Source organism: Scyliorhinus torazame, chromosome 2, assembly GCF_047496885.1.
Source record: "Scyliorhinus torazame isolate Kashiwa2021f chromosome 2, sScyTor2.1, whole genome shotgun sequence".
Taxonomy (NCBI): domain Eukaryota; kingdom Metazoa; phylum Chordata; class Chondrichthyes; order Carcharhiniformes; family Scyliorhinidae; genus Scyliorhinus; species Scyliorhinus torazame.
The window spans coordinates 135,967,019-135,985,702 of NC_092708.1; the positions used below are offsets into that span (position 1 = coordinate 135,967,019).

General features: G+C 47.1%; 1 protein-coding gene across 2 annotated transcripts in view; it reads left to right on the top strand.

The window, feature by feature from the left end:
* The first annotated feature begins 8,135 nt into the window (after window positions 1-8,135).
* Window positions 8,136-18,684, top strand: part of itga4 (integrin alpha 4) — a 315,916-nt gene continuing 305,367 nt past the window's right edge. For both annotated transcript variants that reach the window (XM_072477536.1, XM_072477545.1), the window contains exons 1-2: window positions 8,136-8,394; window positions 8,757-8,878. In XM_072477536.1, coding sequence (XP_072333637.1) covers window positions 8,207-8,394; window positions 8,757-8,878 — 310 coding nt within the window. In that variant the 5' untranslated portion in view covers window positions 8,136-8,206. The remainder of the gene's footprint in view (window positions 8,395-8,756; window positions 8,879-18,684) is intronic.

Genomic DNA, 18,684 nt, shown 5'->3' on the forward strand with positions numbered 1-18,684 from the left:
GGCAGCTAGTTTCTCCTTATGGAACATTGCAGAGTCACCATCACCCATTTTCAACAGAAAAGACCTCATGGAAAAATACCACACTCTTGACGCATGATTCAATCTGTGAACACTTGGGTTCAATCATCTCCATAGCTTTCCTTCCATGTTACTAGCTTCTCTGGGACCCCCCCCCCCTCCCCCCCCCCCCCCCCCCCCCCCCCCCCACCCCCATCCAACCCCCCACCTTGTAAAACACAGCCTTGATGTCAATAGATCTGTATTTCAATGAACTTGATGTCAATATAGCAAAGAAATCTTTCAAACGCAGGACTGGTGTAGACTCGATGGGCCGAATGGCCTCCTTCTACACTGTAAATTCCATTCTATTCTATATTCCTTGCAGTAGGTGAGCCCAACCAACATCCTGATCCTCTAATCTTCCTTCAAAGTCGTCTCAGGTTACTATCTTGCTTTGGCCTTATCTGTGCTGTCTGGGAGTACCTTTTCTGTACAGATCCACCAGTGAGATAAAGCTGGCCGTCCCTGTCAGGTACCTTAGGATATACTCCAAATTCCTAACTCGTTCCATCTGTCTTCCTTTATTAGGAGCTGCTAAAATATTTCGATCATGAGGACTTCTATTGAGATTGCTAGCTTGCTCTCTAGGCCTCAGCCTCATTGTCATTAACTCTGGACTACCACTAAATGACCTTTCTCCCATACACGTTCGTTCCCAATTTGTTTCTGGGATCATGATGAGTGTCAGAAACTGATAGTTTTCACATCATTTTGCTAACCCATAGATTGTCTCTTGTCTGTTCCTTGTCCATCTTCCTGCATGTTTAACCAATTTTTGTATTTTCAGAGGTTTTCTTTGCTCTCCCTCTTAAAGTGGCCTCTCTCCATACACTGGTCCCTTCTGGTATGTATGTTACCCTAGTTCCTACTTTAGGTAGTTGCCCTTTTGAACAAATAACGTCATCTTCTGTCTCGATAATACTCCATTCATAGTCTGTCTACCTTGTATCCCCAGCCATGTATCCTCATGATTACCCAATGCATGTGCATGTGAAGTGCATGGTGCCCCCTCACTTGAGCGCTGTTCAGGAGCTGTGTAGTTAGTACCAATGATCCGCAGAGAATATACCCAAACAATTTGATTACCATGTCGTACCATTATCCCCCATTACCTTTCCGAAATTATATCCCTGATCGCTTTCTGCTGTGACTTAGGACTCACTGAATTATCTCCAAAACTTCAGCTTTATCTGAATGTATTGCAGGCAGAATTAAACAGAAAAAGTAGAATGGTCCCTTCTAGAGCAGGGAGGGCATCTGGTAACATGGAAGGAAATTTTGGATTTCTTCCATACACCAACTGGTATGGACTGTACCACCCAACCATCTGCAAGAGTTCTTTGCGTGTACTGCCCACGCGGTTTGCAATTCACAATCTGATTGATCGGCCAATATTTTATGTAACATGCCGGCTATTATAATATTTTTTTTCACAAAGGCCATTTGGATTCACAGCTGTCCTCTGCAGGACTACAAGGTTTAGATTTTTGGCACATTGAAATTCCTCATTGGCACATTCCCCCCAATATCTGTCAGTAATTGCATTGGTGTTCCTACCCATTTTCATGACCTTACAAACAATGGTCCTTTTGTCTTTAATATGTATCACAATAGATAGGCTAATATGATAGCCATATCTATGAAGTGTAGTATATAAATACCCCTATCCTTGACACAAACTTAAGTCGATTGCTACTGCATCATGAAACTCCCTGGCTAATGGCAAGCTCACAAACAGTATCTGGTGGTGTCTTGCGATATTTATCAACAGCGATTTGTTCAATAAGGTCATCATATCCTTTATCACGTACTCCTGCATCGCAAAGTAGAACCTTCAGTTTCTGTGGCACTGGATGAGCATACTGTCTGTGTAATTTCAAGATTATCTTTCTATCAAATTCATTCTCGGTGGTTAACCTTTTAATGACTTTTTTGATGAGAAATCTCTGGCTTCCTTAGTGGTAAGCAAGAAGTAAGATCAAGTAAAATGCAGATCCACATATTTATCAAACACTAGTTTGATCATTCTTCATATCTAGCATCACCTAAGCCTTTTTCCAATCAGCGATTGACTTTCCAATCAATGATCGACTTAACAATAACAGTTTTTTGCTAGAAACCACATCACTACTGATAATAAATTGATCTTACAAGCGAGGACTACTATTTACAGGATGTGAAAGTATTATCATCTCCAAACTTGAAGCAGGTGTCACTTGATACTCCGTGACCTTTCACCCGTCTGTCTCCTAGAGACACCCCAGATAGCAATTAAGCCAATCTACATCACTGTAGAAGTGCAATCACTGCCCAAAACTGCACAGTTGAAGGAATCGACCATCAAGATGCTCATTACTGGATTCAAGCTCTTGAACAATACAATTCCATCAATGGCAGGTCCATCATTTTCAGTCCACCTTAGTTGCCTGGACAGCTAGTTTGTGTTGCAGAGCCAGGCCAACAGCACAGGTTCAATTCCCATACTGGCTGAAGTTATTCATGAAGGCCCCGCGTCTCAACCTTGCCACTCATCGGAGGTGGGTGACCCTCAAGTTAAATCATCACCAAGCAGCCTAGTACCATCTAGGATTATGGTGACTTTACTCTTCAGTCTCATGGGTTACTTAAAAAAACAGTTCATCGCATAATGATGCTGGGAATCGCACCATAAACCAATTAACTATGCCTCACACATTGTTTGGGTTTAAATACCTACAGTCACCGTCCCAGGCACACTTTGTTCCAACTTTCAAACAGGCTGGACTTATGACTGCTTTCAAACCTCCTGTTATTAACCTCATCTCAAGTTTTGGAATTTCCATTTGAGGTTTGGTCAAACTTGGAACGGAGCAGATTTTGGAGAACTTTGGCCGGTTTTCCAGATACACGTTGAACATGGGGAAAAAGCAAGGTATTCCCGATTGAGACCAGAGGGCAGGAGATGAGATTGGGGGAGCTGAAGTTCAAGGTGGTGGGGGCGGGTTTTAGGTACTTGGGCGTTCAGGTGACGCGGGGCTGGGCGCAGCTGCACACGTTGTATTTGGCTCGATTGGTGGAGCAGATGAAAGGATTTTAAGAGGTGAGATGTGTTGCCATTGTCGTTGGCGGGACAGGTGCAGACAATGAAGATGACAGTGTTGCCAAGGTTCTTTTCAGAACCTCCCAATATTTGTTCCAAAGTCATTTATTTAAAAAGTTCAATGCATTGATTTCAGGGTTTGTGTGGGCATGGAAGATCCTGCGGGTCAAGAGGGCAATTTTGGAATGGGGGAGAGGCTAACATCACTATGGTTAGGAAATGGGTGGTGGAGGAGGGGTCAGTATGGGGGAGGATGGAGGCAGCGTCTTGTAGGGGAACGGATTTAGGAGCATTGTTGACAGTGTCTGCCGTTCTCGTCAACCAAGTACGCTGCAAACCCAGTTGTGGCGTCGGTCTTGAGGGTATGGGGCAGTGCAGGCAGCACTTGAGACAGGAAGGTGCCGTGGTGTGCGCACAGATTTGTGATAACCATAGGTTTGCACCGGGGGCTGGGGATGGGGGGGGATGGGAGTGGGTGCTGGAAACGAGGTTTTAGAGGTGATGCCAGGCAGGGATTGTGTGGTTTGAGGATCTGTTCGTAGGGGTAGCTTTGCGAGCTTAGAAGACCTGGAGGAAAATATGAGCTGTCCAAGTGGGAATGGGTTTAGATACTTAAAGGGCCCAGGCTTTGTGAGGAGAGAGGTGCCGTCCTTGGGGCTGCAGGATAGGTGCTGTCGAGAGAGGGGAAGGTGTCCAAGGTTGATAAGGAGCTGATGGATTGGGAGGGAGCCCCAATGGGAGATGTTAAACGGAAATGGGAGGAGCTGAGGGTGGAGGCCGGGACATGAGAAGAGGCCCTGCAGAGGGCGAATGTATCCTCATCGTGTGCAAGGCTCAGCCTTATTCAGTTTAAACTAGTTCACTGGGTGCATATGACGGTGGCGAGGATGAGAAGGTTCTTTGAGAGAGTAGAGGACAGGTGCGGATGGTGCACGGGGAGACCTGCGAACCATATCCACATGTTTTGGGCGTGTCTTAAATTGAAGGGGTTTGCGGTCATAATGTTCGAGGTATTGTGGGTAAAGGTAGTGATATTTAGAGTGTCAGAAGGCCCGGGAACAAGAGAAATATTGCATTGTATGTAGTCAGACTAAAGCAGAGAGGATTGAGGCTTGTAATCACATTAATATAAATCAGTTTTAGTGGGCTGGGTTTAATTCAGTGGGCTGGGCAGATGGTTTGTATTGCAGAACAAGGCCAGCAGCGCGGGTTCAATTCCTGTACTAGCTGAGAATTCTAAATTCTCCCTCTGTGTACCTGAACAAGCGCCGGAATGTGGCGACTAGGAGCTTTTTTAGTTGTCCTCTGCTCGCTATTAAAGGCTTCCAATCCTCTGGCTTCCAACTAATCCTCGCCACTTTGTATGCTTTTTCCTTTGCTTGTCGGCTGTCTTTGACTTTCCTTATCAGCCATGGGTGCCTCATACTCCCCATTACAATGTTTCCTCCACCTTGGCATGAATTTCTGTTGTGCCTCCTGAATAACCCCCAAAACTCCTGCCTTTGCTGTTCCATTGCTGTGCCTGCTTGGCACCCCTTCGAACCAGCTCTGGCCAGCTCCCCACTCATTAATTTGTAGTTACCTTTATTCAATTGTAATATTGTTACATGGGTGTGGACACTGTCTTTTTAACCCTTTCCTTACATTTTTCCCTGTTACAACATGCACGCCCTGGATTTGCCCTACTACACCCTCAGTCCTGCGTTAACTGCCCACCTTCTCATAGTTGTCCCCTTCTTTGCTGTACCTGTTGGACAAGGACAGAGACTCCTGCAACCCTACCTCCTGGATCCCTCTACCTACTTCACTTGCAGCCATATCCTTCTGTACCGGACTAGTAGTCAAATTCAAGCGGTGTGACTGCCTCCTGAAACACAGCATTCAGACAACTGTCCCCCTACCTGATGTGTCGCAGTGTCCGAAGCTCAGACTCCAGCTCATCAACTCTCAGCCGAAGTTCCTCAAGCAGCCAGCACTTGCTACAGATGTGTTCACTGGGAACCACAATGGGATCCACCAGTTCCCACATCATGCAGGAGCAACACAGAGCTTGGCCCTGCATCTCAATTTTATTTCATTCGTGTTTAATTTTGTTCTTTAATTTAAATTTCCTGCTGGCTTTTAGTCTTTCTAACCTGTAAAATATTTCTCCTTTTTACCTCTAACTGAAAGTAAATTAGAATAGGTAATGCAAATTAGCAGTCACGTACCAGCCAATGAACCTACCGCTTTCCTATGACATCTCTCTTTATTTTTCACACTCTGTTTATGGTGAGCACCAACCCTGCTTTTTTAATTCTCTGGCTCTGCCTCTCTCTGCACCATTTCTAGCATGATAACCTGCTAACTTCATTTAGAAAGTTCAAAAGGATGTATGGTAGACAAAATGGAACTGTTAAACTGTAAAAGGGTTTGGTTTAAATGTATTGTGGAACCGCATTAAGTAAGGTTTACTGCACATCTCACCTGTACACTAGTTTCCAAACTGCAGAGAGGTTTTTCATTGGCATTACTTACTATGTTGAACCCAAAGCACCGATATACACACACATACAATAAAACTGAGATAACAATATTTAGAGAAACCACATGAATAAACTCTTCAGTTCCTACGACCTATTTCTTCTGCTGCACTTGCAGGCATTCAAGTTGCAGAAGCAAAAACTTTGAGTGTCTGTTGCAGCTAAAACTGGTCCACCCTTTGAATGAGACGTAACAATCACGATTTTATTCAGCATTGTCATAGAAAACTTAAACGTGGAATAGTGACACTGGACAATGAACTGGACAATGAATAGTGAACTGGACAATGATGCGCCAGGTAATAGTGGGAATCCAGATCAGAAGCTAAGGCTCTAAGAACAATATTTTAAAGCAAACTTGAGGATTTCAAAGTTTATTCTATTATATTTTAGTCTGTTATAATATTTTAGTCAGCCCCGTCACTCACCATTGTATTTCATGTGATAAGTAGGAAAAATGGTCTTTCTGGGACTGGTTTAGCACAGTGGACTGAACAGCTGGCTTGTAATGCAGAACAAGCCAAACAGCGCGGGTTCAATTCCTGTACCAGCCTCCCTGAACAGGTGCTAGAATATGGCAACTAGGGGCTTTTCACAGTAACTTCATTGAAGCCTACTTGTGACAATAAGCGATTATTATTATTATTTTAATGTCTGTTGTTTTAAGATTTGCTATCTTTTTCTTTGTTTTGCTAGCAGGTAAGCTAAAGTCGCCATCGTCCCAGATGTTTTGCGAACATGGCAAATATGACACTCTTATTCAAGAACAGTGCAAGGACATTTTTTGTAACTACAGGCTGGTCAGTTAAACAGTGGTGTGCAAGGTTTTGGAAGTAACAAGCAGGCAAAAACCTACCAGGCACTTGGAGAGGTTTGAGTTAATTAAGGTGAGTCTGCATAGATTTGTAACAGGCAGACCATGCTTGACTCATCTAATTTAATTTTTTGAAGTAACATAGAATTTGCATGAATGGAATGCAATACATGTTGTCCATATAGAGTTTAAAGTGTTTATAGAATTTACAGTGCAGAAGGAGGCCATTCGGCCCATCGAGTCTGCACCGGCTCTTGGAAAGAGCACCCTACCCAAGCCCACACCTCCACCTTATCCCCATAACCCAGTAACCCCACCCAATACTAAGGGCAATTTTGGACACTAAGAGCAATTTAGCATGGCCAATCCACCTCACCTGCACATCTTTGGACGGTGGGAGGAAACCGGAGCACCCGGAGGAAACCCACGCGCACACGGGGAGGACGTGCAGACTCCGCACAGGCAGTTACCCAAGCCGGGAATCAAACCAGGGACCCTGGAGCTGTGAAGCAATTGTGCTAACCACTATGCTACCGTGCTGCCCACGGTGATGAAGTACAACATAAAAGGTTGGTTTACCAAATTGAGGCTCCTGGAACAGGAGGGCCAATTTGGATTTTAAAAATTGGCTTAAAGATAGAAAACAGCAAGTCATGGTTCATGGTTGCTTTCCAAATTTGAGAAAAAAGTAAAAACTTGCATTTATATAGGCTTTTCATGATCACGGGACATTTCAAAGTGCTTTACAGCCAATGATGTACTCTTTGAAGTGTAGTCACTGTTGTAATGTATGAAACCCGACAGCTTATTTGCACTCAGCAAATTCTCACAAACAACAATGTGAGAGTGACCAGATGAGAGAATCTGTTTTTTGTGATGTTAATTGAGGGGTAAATATTGGCCAGAATACCGAGGATAACTCACCTGTTCTTCTACAAAATAGTGCCATGGTATTGTTTGCTTCTGCCCAAGCAGCCAATGGGGCCTCAGTTTAGACATAGACATAGACATAGAATTTACAGTGCAGAAGGAGTTTAATGTTGGATCCAAAAGACAACCCCTCTGATAATGATTTCAAAAGGAAACTGGATGAGGAAACTTTCAGGCTATGGAAGTAGATCTGGGGAACTGACTAGATTGCTCTACGGAGAGCTGGCATGGACTCGATGGATTGAATGGCCTCCTTCTGTGCAATAATGCCTCAATTACTCTATACGTTAACCAGACACAATTTGCCTTTCATAAATCCACTCTGGTTCTCTTTGATGAGCCCGTGCCAAATCCCTCTCGCAAAACCTGTCATGGTATCCCTTCTCAGACCACCCCCCCCCCCCCCCCGCCGCGAACCGCTTGTGCTTACACCACGTTCCTTTACAATTAGAATTTTTATAAAGTAAATTTCATAATTGAAAGTGTCTTCATATGAACCTAGTGCTTGAAATAGAGCAACGTATGCACAGTTATGCTGGTTTGGCCTCTATTGGTCAGGTCGCCCTGCTCTTGACTCTGGGCTAGGAGGTGAACAGCGCCCCCCACCGCGGACTCTGGGCAGTCATCACTCGGGGCCGGTGTTTTATTTGAGTGTTTGCAAAGAACGGGTGGGTTTTGTCAGTGGGTGTTACTATGCGGTTTAGTCGCTTCTGTTGTGGCCAAGTCTCGGAATAAGATTCAAGTTGGGGAGCAGAACTTCCCTCATTTTTGTTTCATGGTGCAACTAAAGTTGAAAAGAAAATGGGACTGAAGAAGTTTGTGGAGGGCTTGGACTGGTGTGATATCTGGAGGAACTTGGTTCTGTGCTGTTTATTCGGGACGGTGCATTTATACAATCTGGATTTGGAAAGTCCTGTCCTGGTGAAAGGACTTAAAGGAACATTGTTTGGCTATTCGGTACTATTACACAGTTATAAAGGCGAAAAGTGGTGAGTTTTTCTTTTGATGTAGTTCATATCACATTTTTGGTTTGATTGGTGGCGAAGTGTAAACAAAGGCAATGCAATGAACTTTATTTCTTTTTAAATACCAGTGACATTGATTTTGAAAATTTTCCAGTTAAAATCCAAAAACAAATACACGGGTAAAAGTCCATTTTTGCTATATTTCAAAATGGGCCTGGTGACGTTCAGACAAATCCCAGAGTTAAATGGCAGGCAATCTATTCCAATTAGCAAAAGTTTTGAAACCAAAGTGTCTTGTCAGTGGAGCTAAGTGTAATGTATAGAAAAGTTCTAGGCATCACTGACTTGATATTTATTCCCTAATTTGTTTCCTTTTGTGACTTCAGGTTTATTGTTGGTGCTCCAAAAGCAAATTCATCCCGTGAGGATGCAATAGTAAATCCTGGAATTATTTACAAATGCAGAATTGGCCAAAATCCTGAAGGGATTTGTGAAGAACTACATTTAGGTTAGTTGCAATGATAGCACAGTTCAGTTTCTGCATAAGGTTCCAAAGAGAAAACTAGAAGCACGGTTTAAAGAATTATGCAACTGTCTTGGTACTTTGCAGCGTTTTGTACCTATCCTTATCTAGGACAAATATGACAGATTTTTAAAAAATCTCATGGGAGCTTACTATTTTCTACACGTGATTGTGCAAGCTTTGATAATGCTACATTTCTACAGATATATTCTGGTCTCTCCATGGCTCCCCCCCCAAAAAAAAACCCCACACACACGCAGCTTTACTGGCCATCCAGCCAGTATTACATCTCTTGGGGAGTATAATATTTTGTTATTTGCCCAACTTAAAAATGAAAGTATTAACAATGCAATAAATTGGGTAAAGAAAATGATTTGTTTAGTTTGTGTGAAATATGGTTTTACTGCTCTCATTCAATGGGAGGCACTGGTTAAGATATTATTCTGCTGTGCTTCACATTGAGCTGTGCTCGTCATTTTTTTGTTCCTATAACACTCTTTATCTTCAAACACTCATTTACAGATCTTTTGATATTATTGTAGGGGTGGCTGACAAAATATATGGGTGGAAAGACAATATTGGTTCACCACATACAAACATAATTTCACACCTGAATCTCCCTATAGTTTCTGTGCATCCCCACCTCTCGACAAATAAGTGCACCTCCTCTCTTTCTCCTCCTCCCCCTCCCCCATCTATAGCAACTATAGAATCTTAAGCAATTTGGAACACATGCAGCAACAATTTGGCATTTTTGTGCTGGACCACATTGTCACATGTTGTATTGGTCCCTCCAAGCTGAAGGCGCTGTTGTACTTTTCAGGAATCCTGCTAAGCAGGGTGGAAATAAAGCATATCGAGTGAACATAAGCATAAAAATGTAGGCAAGCGTCACCTACATTGGATCTAACAAAGGCATCGGAATATTTCTTAATGATGAGAATCTAGGAGCTGTCCATGTGCACCAACCATTAAAAGCTAATGCTGAAGTACAAAAAGTAATCTCAAGGATAATCTGGGCCTTTATTTCAAGGGGATGAAATATGGTTGGAAAGAAGTGATATTTCAGTTTCAATAGAACCTTGGATGTCTAAGGAATGGCTGGGAATCCCCTCTTTCCCCCCCCCAATCAAAATTTCCAGGGCATGTCACTATTTTTCAGGTGGCAATTTAAACCCCCCCCCCCCCCCCCCCCCCCACAATATGTCCAATACTTAAGAGCTTAATTAAGTTTTGAAACTGTGAGCCCTTGTCCACCTGACAATGTCAGAATGGCTTCATTTCCTCTCAATAACAGTCAAATACTCTGCTTCCATAAATCGAGCATTGCGTTGTCACACTTGAGCAAAATAGAAAGGAACGTTTGTCACCTGATTGCTCCTCTTGCCTCCCATTTCCAGCCTCTCTCTTTTTCTTGAAGATCTTTCATAGAATTTCATAGAATTTACAGTGCAGAAGGAGGCCATTCGGCCCATCGAGTCTGCACCGGCTCTTGGAAAGAGCACCCTACCCAAGGTCAACACCGCCACCCTATCCCCATAACCCAGTAACCCCATCCAACACTAAGGGCAATTTTGGACACTAAGGGCAATTTATCAAGGCCAATCCACCTAACCTGCACATCTTTGGACTGTGGGAGGAAACCGGAGCACCCGGAGGAAACCCACACACACACTGGGAGGATGTGCAGACTCCGCACAGACAGTGACCCAAGCTGGAATCGAACCTGGGACCCTGGAGCTGTGAAGCAATTGTGCTATCCACAAGGCTACCGTGCTGCCCTATTTGTTCATGAATAAATAAAGTGTATGTGTCTATTTAACTTTCTGCTCTTAATTCTACCCAAGTTAAAATACGGATATAGTCAAATGAAACAAAATCCTGCAGATACTGAAAATCTGAAATAAAACCAGGAAAATGCTGGAAAAACACAGCAGGTCTGGCAGCATCTATGGAGAAAGGGACAGAGTTAATGTTTTGAGTTCATATGACCCTTCTACAGAACTGTTCCATTCATGATTTAGAGCGCGATTGGGCTAAATAGCTAGCTTGCAATGCAGAACAATGCCAGCAGCACGGGTTCAATTCCTGTACCGGTCTCCCCAAACAGGCGCCGGAATGTGGCGACTAGGGACTTTTCACAGTAACTTAATTGAAGCCTACTCATGACAAGCGATTATTATTATTATTTAATGAAAAATTTCTAAGTGTCATTTTGGACAAGTTTAGCAGGGTGATCCTCGCTGGCTTTTTTTGTGAGATCCACATCAGTATTTATCCACACTTAGTCATTGTTTTGGGCCTTGGGGAGTTTCTCCCTCGTCCAGCCCACATTAAGGGCACGATCCAACGGCCATGTTGCACCGGGAAAGCAGTTTGCCGCAGCACAGCGTGGCCGATAAAAGCCGGGAGACCCCACTCCCATGATCGACCCCCCCCCCCCCCCCCTGTTTTTCAGGCCTCGCGACCACCCCTTTCAGGCCCTTTTCCTTTCTGGACCCCCGTCCTTCACCCCTCCCCCCAACCTTTCGGATGCCCCTTCATACGCACCTTGCACCCCCCCCACCCTTCACCCCGCACTCTTCATGCCCCAGCCCTTGGCAGTGCCACCAGGGCACCATCACGTGGCACCCTGGCAGTGCCACCCAGGCACTTTATAGGACAGTGCCAAGTTGCCAACCTGGCACTGCCAAGTGCCTGGTTGCCAGAAAAAGAGCCAGAGTAACCGTCCTTCCCCCTGTCTGACCACCAGGGGTTTCCAGTGGCCTATGAGACCCCCAGGTGCCGTTATACCTGCTCCACGTTTGTGTAGACTAGTGCTAAATGGTGCCATGGAAAGGTCTCCAAGACATGGGCCTTCGTTCCTGGGCCTCGGGAGAATCGGGCGCCAGCATATTTAAATGAGCCTAACGACTCATTTAAATGTGTTAATCTGGATCTCACTCAGCGAGGGCGAGGTCCAGATCATGACGTCTCACGAAGTCTGGTTAGATCCCCCATTCCAAGCATCGCAGATCTCACGAGAGGCCTCTTGCGAGAGTTAATAGCTGCTTCGTGTCACCGAATCAGGCTGTTTGACCTCGCCCATAATCTCCTTTTTGTGTCTAAAAAAACTCAGTTACTAGGTGTAACTAAGAGTAAATGGGGGTGGGGGGTGCTGAGGCATTTACCACCACCACCTCTCCACCCCAGTAATACTGTTTTGGAATTTCCAGTACTTCCCTTAAGTGACATGCCTGGACCTGCAGTAGTTGTAGAATAAGGCTCGGATTTTCACGAGATGTGAGCCCCAAATTTAGAAATCCTACCCCCACCATTTCTCTGGGAGAGGGTATGTACTTTACACATTTGTGGTGAATGGAGGCAGTAGAACATTTAAAGTGCAGCTATATTTACTCAGAAGTGATTGTCGTCATCCTGGTTTCTGAAACATGATTCAAGTTTTACAAATTTAATAAAATAGGTCTAAACCTACCAGAGCTTTTTGGAGAGGTTTAGACACCCCTTTTGGAATTGTTAAGAGTGGATGTGAATGTCTGTAAAAGTTGCATAAGGTCTGGGGAGCATTGAGCCATTCAGTCATTTAAATACCCTGCTCTTTAATTTGTTTTTAAGGCTTGGTCTGTCTCTCAGTTGAAAAAAATTGGTGTTTGCAATTTCAATAGATATTTGGTGACAGTAGTCTGAGGGCTACCTTTATAGTATTTATACTGCTTCCACAACTCACAATCTGTCATCACATTGGGAGAGGGGGGGGAAGCTGAAAATTCACAGTTTGATTGACGGGTCCAAATGGTTATAAAGAGATTAGCTGTCTTTGATGTGGGGCTGTGAATACAAATATTTGTTGCTATAAAAGGTTAAGTACTTAAAGGGATTTAAATATACAAAATGCGTTTTTATGAATGAGAATGTTTTTCTGCAGTAGATACTTAAAACTTTATGTTCTTTACTCTCAGCATGGCATCTGAGGTCAGCTTTTGGTGGATATTGCGTTAGTTGGCTCAGAGGATGTATGGGCAAAGGTTGATGGATGGGGACACGGGTTGACATTACGTTGCCATAGGGGCTATAAAGGGCCATGGAGATGAGTTTGGCGGGGGGGGGGGGGCGGGGGGTCATGGGTTTCCACAGATAGATGAGGAGGCATGGGATAGGTGATGGGGCATGGGAAGTGTATGTGCAGGGGATGAGGGTTGAGGGCTTGGAAAAGTTCCAGATCACCGAGGTGGGCATCTTGACCAGCCCTTTGGGTACTTGCCTGCCCCTTTGGCTGTGTCTGCACTGCCTAGAGGGGTGGTGGGCCAACTCCACTTATCAGCCATTCACCTCCCCACCTCGGAATAAAAATCAGGCCAGTCAGGTATGTTTCTCCTGCTTCGGGTCTGAGGAGTCCAGAGTGGAAATTCGGGCTAAAGTCTTAGGTTCGTTCATGTTGAACCAGGAGAGATCTTTCTTGTCTCCAGCTTCACTTTCTCAGTGTTAACCTATCTGGTGACCAAATGAAAATATGCTCCAAGGAAATTACAATGAGGCCTGCTCTAGGATTCTCCATAGCTGTAGATTCCAGGTGCCAGGAAGCCTGATGCCAACAAGTAGGAGCGACCAAACCTGTGCTGATGGTGAGCCTGGTCATGGAGAATTCTCAGGCCAAACAAATGACCTGAACCACCAAAGTTGGATGCAGAACAACCTGTCACAGGTACTAATGCCTGTCTGGTGCTCAGTGGGGGAAACTGAGAGGGAACATCGGTTCTAAGATATTCTTTCTCCTACATTGTTTAAATCAGTATTTTTATAGCTTCTGGCTGTACTTTCCCAGGAGTTCTGGATTCTGGAACCCAATGAATTGCTTTCGGTCTGATTTCATTTCTATAATTTTTAGACTACTCAAACCTAAACGTGGGATCGCATCCTGATCTATCTCATCTTTTTGATTCTGCTGTATCTTTAATTGGCGCATTTGTTTATCAGTTTAAGAAATAGCTTTTTTGTACTCTAGTCATTCAGCTGAATCTTCAGGGGAGTGGCAATTGTCATCAGATTGCCATCTGCTTCTATTTACTTTCCTTGCACCAGATCTCTGCACTTCTCACTTCCGAATCAGGCCTCCTCTGAAATGCGGGTGGGTTAGGATAGGTATTCATTGAGGTTCTGAATGCTCTGCCTGTTTCGAATAGAAGAACTTGGAGAAGTCAAACAGCAGATGCAAAGCGTTGAAATATTGTTGCTGTATCTCACTACTGCTACGTCTCTACGACGATGAGTAATTTGTTTCTATTTTTGCAATTTGCAGTGGAGGATGAAGCCAAATTAACAAGGGACCCTAAAAATAATTTTGTGGGGAGGAACTTATTGAAAAAAAATGAGAGGTAATGGAGAAAATAATGGTTCTTATTAAGGACAAACCTCCAGGATCAGGTAGTGTCCATGCCAGGGGATTGAAGAATTGGGTAAATTGCAGATATGCTAGTCATATATTTTTCAACATTTTCCAGATTGATGCATTATGCCTTTGGATGAGAAAACTTTAAAAGCCTGTCCTTTATTTAAAAATCACGCAACTACTGAATAGTTATTTTATGATCATTTTGGGGAATTACTGGAAAACAACCATCAAAGATAGTGACTACGTGAATACTTGGACCATTAGAATTTGGTAATGGAAATTCAGCAGGAATTGGTCATGTCAACCAATAATAGTTGAATTTTTTGAAAAGGGCAGTAGCCTATTGTAGCGCACAATGACTTACGAGAGAGACGAGTAGTGATGAAGTCGATGAGGCTTTATTAAGCGAGACTTGTCCCCAGCAGTTCAGCAACAGAATGAAGCGGCGGGGAGAAGCTCGGGTTCTTATACTCCGCCTTCAGGGCGGAGCCAGGAGTCAACAGCCAACCAGGACCCGGGATCTGTCAGCCAATAGCATCACGGCTTCACAGTCCCACATGACCCCTAATACATACCACCACATTCACCCCTTGTTAAAAAGGAACCCGGCGGGGTGGTGGTTCGCATGGTGGTAGGGGTTTACAAGGCTGGTCCTGGGAGGAAAATTTCGGGCATGTTACTACAGTTTTAGCCCTACACTGGGCTATGTACAAGGTTTGTGAAACTATTTACAATATTAGTAAGAGAAAAATTTTTTGTTACAGTCCAACAACATTCTTGGTGTCACGCCGATGCCACGAGTCAAGCGGGCGGTCTGGTCTTCCTCGTCGATCGCCTCAGCCCCGGTGTTGGTGCAGGTGCTTGCTCAGGCGTTGTCGTCTCCGGGAGCGTTTCGGTGTTCGTCCCTGTTTCACTCCCGGGCGGGCACGGGAGGAGGACCGATCCTCCCAAGAAGGGGGCGGTCGCGGGGTGCGCCGGTGGTAGGGAGGGGATGATCGGTGTCGGGGGGGGTGTGTGTGTTGCTGGCGGGCGCCAGGTCTCGCAGGGAGACCGTGTCCTGTCGGCCGTCGGGGTACGCCACGTAGGCGTGCTGCGGGTTCGCGTGGAGAAGGTGAACCCTCTCGACCAACGGGTCCGACTTGTGTGCCCGCACATGTTTCCGGAGCAAGATGGGTCCTGGGGCCGCCAGCCAGGTCGGCAGCGACGTTCCGGAGGAGGACTTCCTGGGGAAGACAAAGAGGCGCTCATGAGGCGTTTGGTTAGTGGTGGTACACAGCAGCGACCGGATGGAGTGGAGAGCGTCCGGGAGGACTTCCTGCCACTGGGAAACTGGGAGATCCCTGGACCGTAGGGCCAGTAGGACGGTCTTCCAGACCGTGCCGTTCTCCCTCTCTACTTGCCCGTTGCCCCGGGGGTTGTAGCTGGTCGTCCTGCTCGAGGCTATGCCCTTGCTGAGCAGGAACTGGCGCAGCTCGTCACTCATGAAGGAGGACCCCCTGTCGCTATGGATATATGCGGGGCAACCGAACAGTGTGAATATGGTGCCAAGGGCTTGAATGACTGTGGCCGCTGTCATGTCGGGGCAGGGGATGGCGAAGGGGAAACGGGAGTACTCGTCCACCACGTTCAGGAAGTATGCGTTGCGGTCGGTGGAGGGGAGGGGCCCTTTGAAATCCAGACTGAGGCGTTCAAAGGGGCGGGAAGCCTTGATCAGGTGCGCTCTGTCGGCCTGAAAAAATGCGGTTTGCACTCCGCGCAGATGTGGCAGTTCCTGGTGACTGTGCGGACCTCCTCCACAGAGTAGGGGAGGTTGCGGGACTTTATGAAATGGTAGAACCGAGTGACCCCCGGGTGGCAGAGGTCCTCGTGGAGGGCTTGGAGACGGTCTATTTGTGCGTTGGCACATGTGCCGCGGGATAGGGCATCGGACGGCTCGTTCAGCTTTCCGGGACGGTACAAGATCTCGTAGTTGAAGGTGGAGAGCTCGATCCTCCACCTTAAGATCTTGTCATTTTTAATTTTGCCCCGCTGTGCATTATCGAACATGAAGGCTACCGACCGTTGGTCGGTGAGGAGAGTGAATCTCCTGCCGGCCAGGTAATGCCTCCAATGTCGCACAGCTTCCACTATGGCTTGGGCTTCCTTTTCCACTGAGGAGTGGCGGATTTCTGAGGCGTGGAGGGTTCGGGAGAAAAAGGCCACGGGTCTGCCCGCTTGGTTAAGGGTGGCCGCCAGAGCTACGCTCTCGACCTGGAAGGGGAGGGACTCGTCGATGGCGTGCATCGTGGCCTTTGCGATATCCGCTTTGATGCGGCTGAAGGCCTGGCGAGCCTCTGTCGACAGGGGGAAGGTAGTGGTCTGTATTAGCGGGCGGGCCTTGTCTGCATACTGGGGGACCCACTGGGCTTAATATGAAAAGAACCCCAGGCAACGTTTCAGGGCTTTGGAGCAGTGGGGGAGGGGAAATTCCATAAGGGGGCGCATGCGTTCGGGGTCGGGGCCTATTATCCCATTGCGCACTACGTATCCCAGGATGGCCAACCGGTTTGTGCTAAAAACGCACTTTTCCTCGTTGTATGTGAGGTTCAAGGCATTAGCGGTCTGGAGGAATTTTTGGAGGTTGGCGTCGTGGTCCTGCTGATCGTGGCCGCAGATGGTTACATTGTCGAGATACGGGAACGTGGCCTGCAACCCGTGCTGGTCAACCATTCGGTCCATCTCCCGTTGGAAGACCAAGACCCCGTTCGTGACACCAAATGGGACCCTTAGGAAGTGGTAGAGACGCCCGTCTGCCTCGAAGGCTGTGTACTTGCGGTCCCCTGGGCGGATGGGGAGCTGGTGGTAGGCAGATTAGAGGTCCACGGTGGAGAAAACCTTATACTGGGCAATCCGATTTACCATGTCGGATATGCGGGGGAGAGGGTATGCATCTAGCTGTGTGTACCTGTTGATGGTCTGGCTATAGTCTATGACCATCCTTTGCTTCTCCCCGGTCTTTACTACTACCACCTGGGCTCTCTAAGGACTATTGCTGGCCTGGATTATGCCTTCCTTCAGCAACCGCTGGACTTCAGACCGAATAAATATCCGGTCCTGGGCGCTGTACCGTCTGCTCCTAGTGGCGACGGGTTTGCAATCCGGGGTGAGGTTTGCAAACAAGGACAGCGGTTCAACCTTGAGAGTTGCGAGGCCGCAGATAGTGAGTGGGGGTATTGGGCCGTCGAATTGAAATGTTAGGCTCTGCAGGTTACACTGGAAATCTAATCCCAGTAATGTGGGCGCGCAGAGTTGGGGAAGGACGTAGAGCCTGTAGTTTTTAAACTCCCTCCCTTGCACCGTTAGGTTCGCAATGCAGAACCCTTTGATCTCTACGGAGTGGGATCCTGCAGCTAGGGAAATCTTTTGCGTACTTGGGTGGATGGTCAGAAAACAGCGTCTTACCGTGTCTGGGTGAATGAAACTTTCGGTGCTCCCGGAGTCGATCAAGCATGATGTCTCGTGTCCGTTGATCAGCACCGTTGTTGTCGTCGTCTGGAGCGTCCGGGGCCGTGATTGATCCAGAGTCACCGAAGCCAGTCGTGGTCGTAGTGTCGCGGCGTCTTCGGACCCCGTGGAGCCGTCGATGCTGGGGTCCTTTGTTGTCATCCAAGATGGCGGCGTCCATGAATCGCACGCGGCCAGGGGTGGACAAAATGGCCACCCCCATGGATCGCACGTGGTCGGGGGTGGACAAAATGGCCGCCCCCATGAATCGCACGTGGCTGGCGGATCACAAGATGGCGGCGCCCATCCTCCCCTCGTGGTGCCCGGAACCCAAAATGGCGGCACCCGCGGGTCGCACATGGGGCGCTGGGGAGCGTTCGGGCTATGCTGGGCTCGTTCTTCTCCGGGGATTGCGGCGACCCCCCCGGGACTGGCACACAGCCGCGTAACGGCCCTTCTTGCCGCAGCTTTTACAAATAGCTGCGCGGGCCGGGCAGCGCTGCCGGGGGTGTTTCGCTTGCCTGCAGAAATAGCAGCGGGCCCCCCCGGGATGGTCTGGCGCTTTAACCGCGCAAGCCTGTGAGGGGGGGGGGGGGTTTGTCGCGACGGGGGTCCACGGAGCCCAAGGGGCTGCCGCGTGGTTGGGGCCGTAGGCGCGGGCGTTTTGCGAGGCCACATCTAGGGAGGCTGCAAGGGCCCGTGCCTCTGAGAGTCCTAACGACTCTCTTTCTAAAAGTCTTTGGCGGATTTGGGGAGAGTTCATACCTGCCACAAACGCAACGCGAATTAGCATGTCCGTGTGTTCGATCGCGTTCACCGGCGGGCAGCTGCAGCCCCGTCCCAAAATTAGCAGCGCGGCGTAGAATTCTTCTAGCGATTCTCCGGGACTTTGCCGTCTCATTGAGGGTTGGTAGCGCGC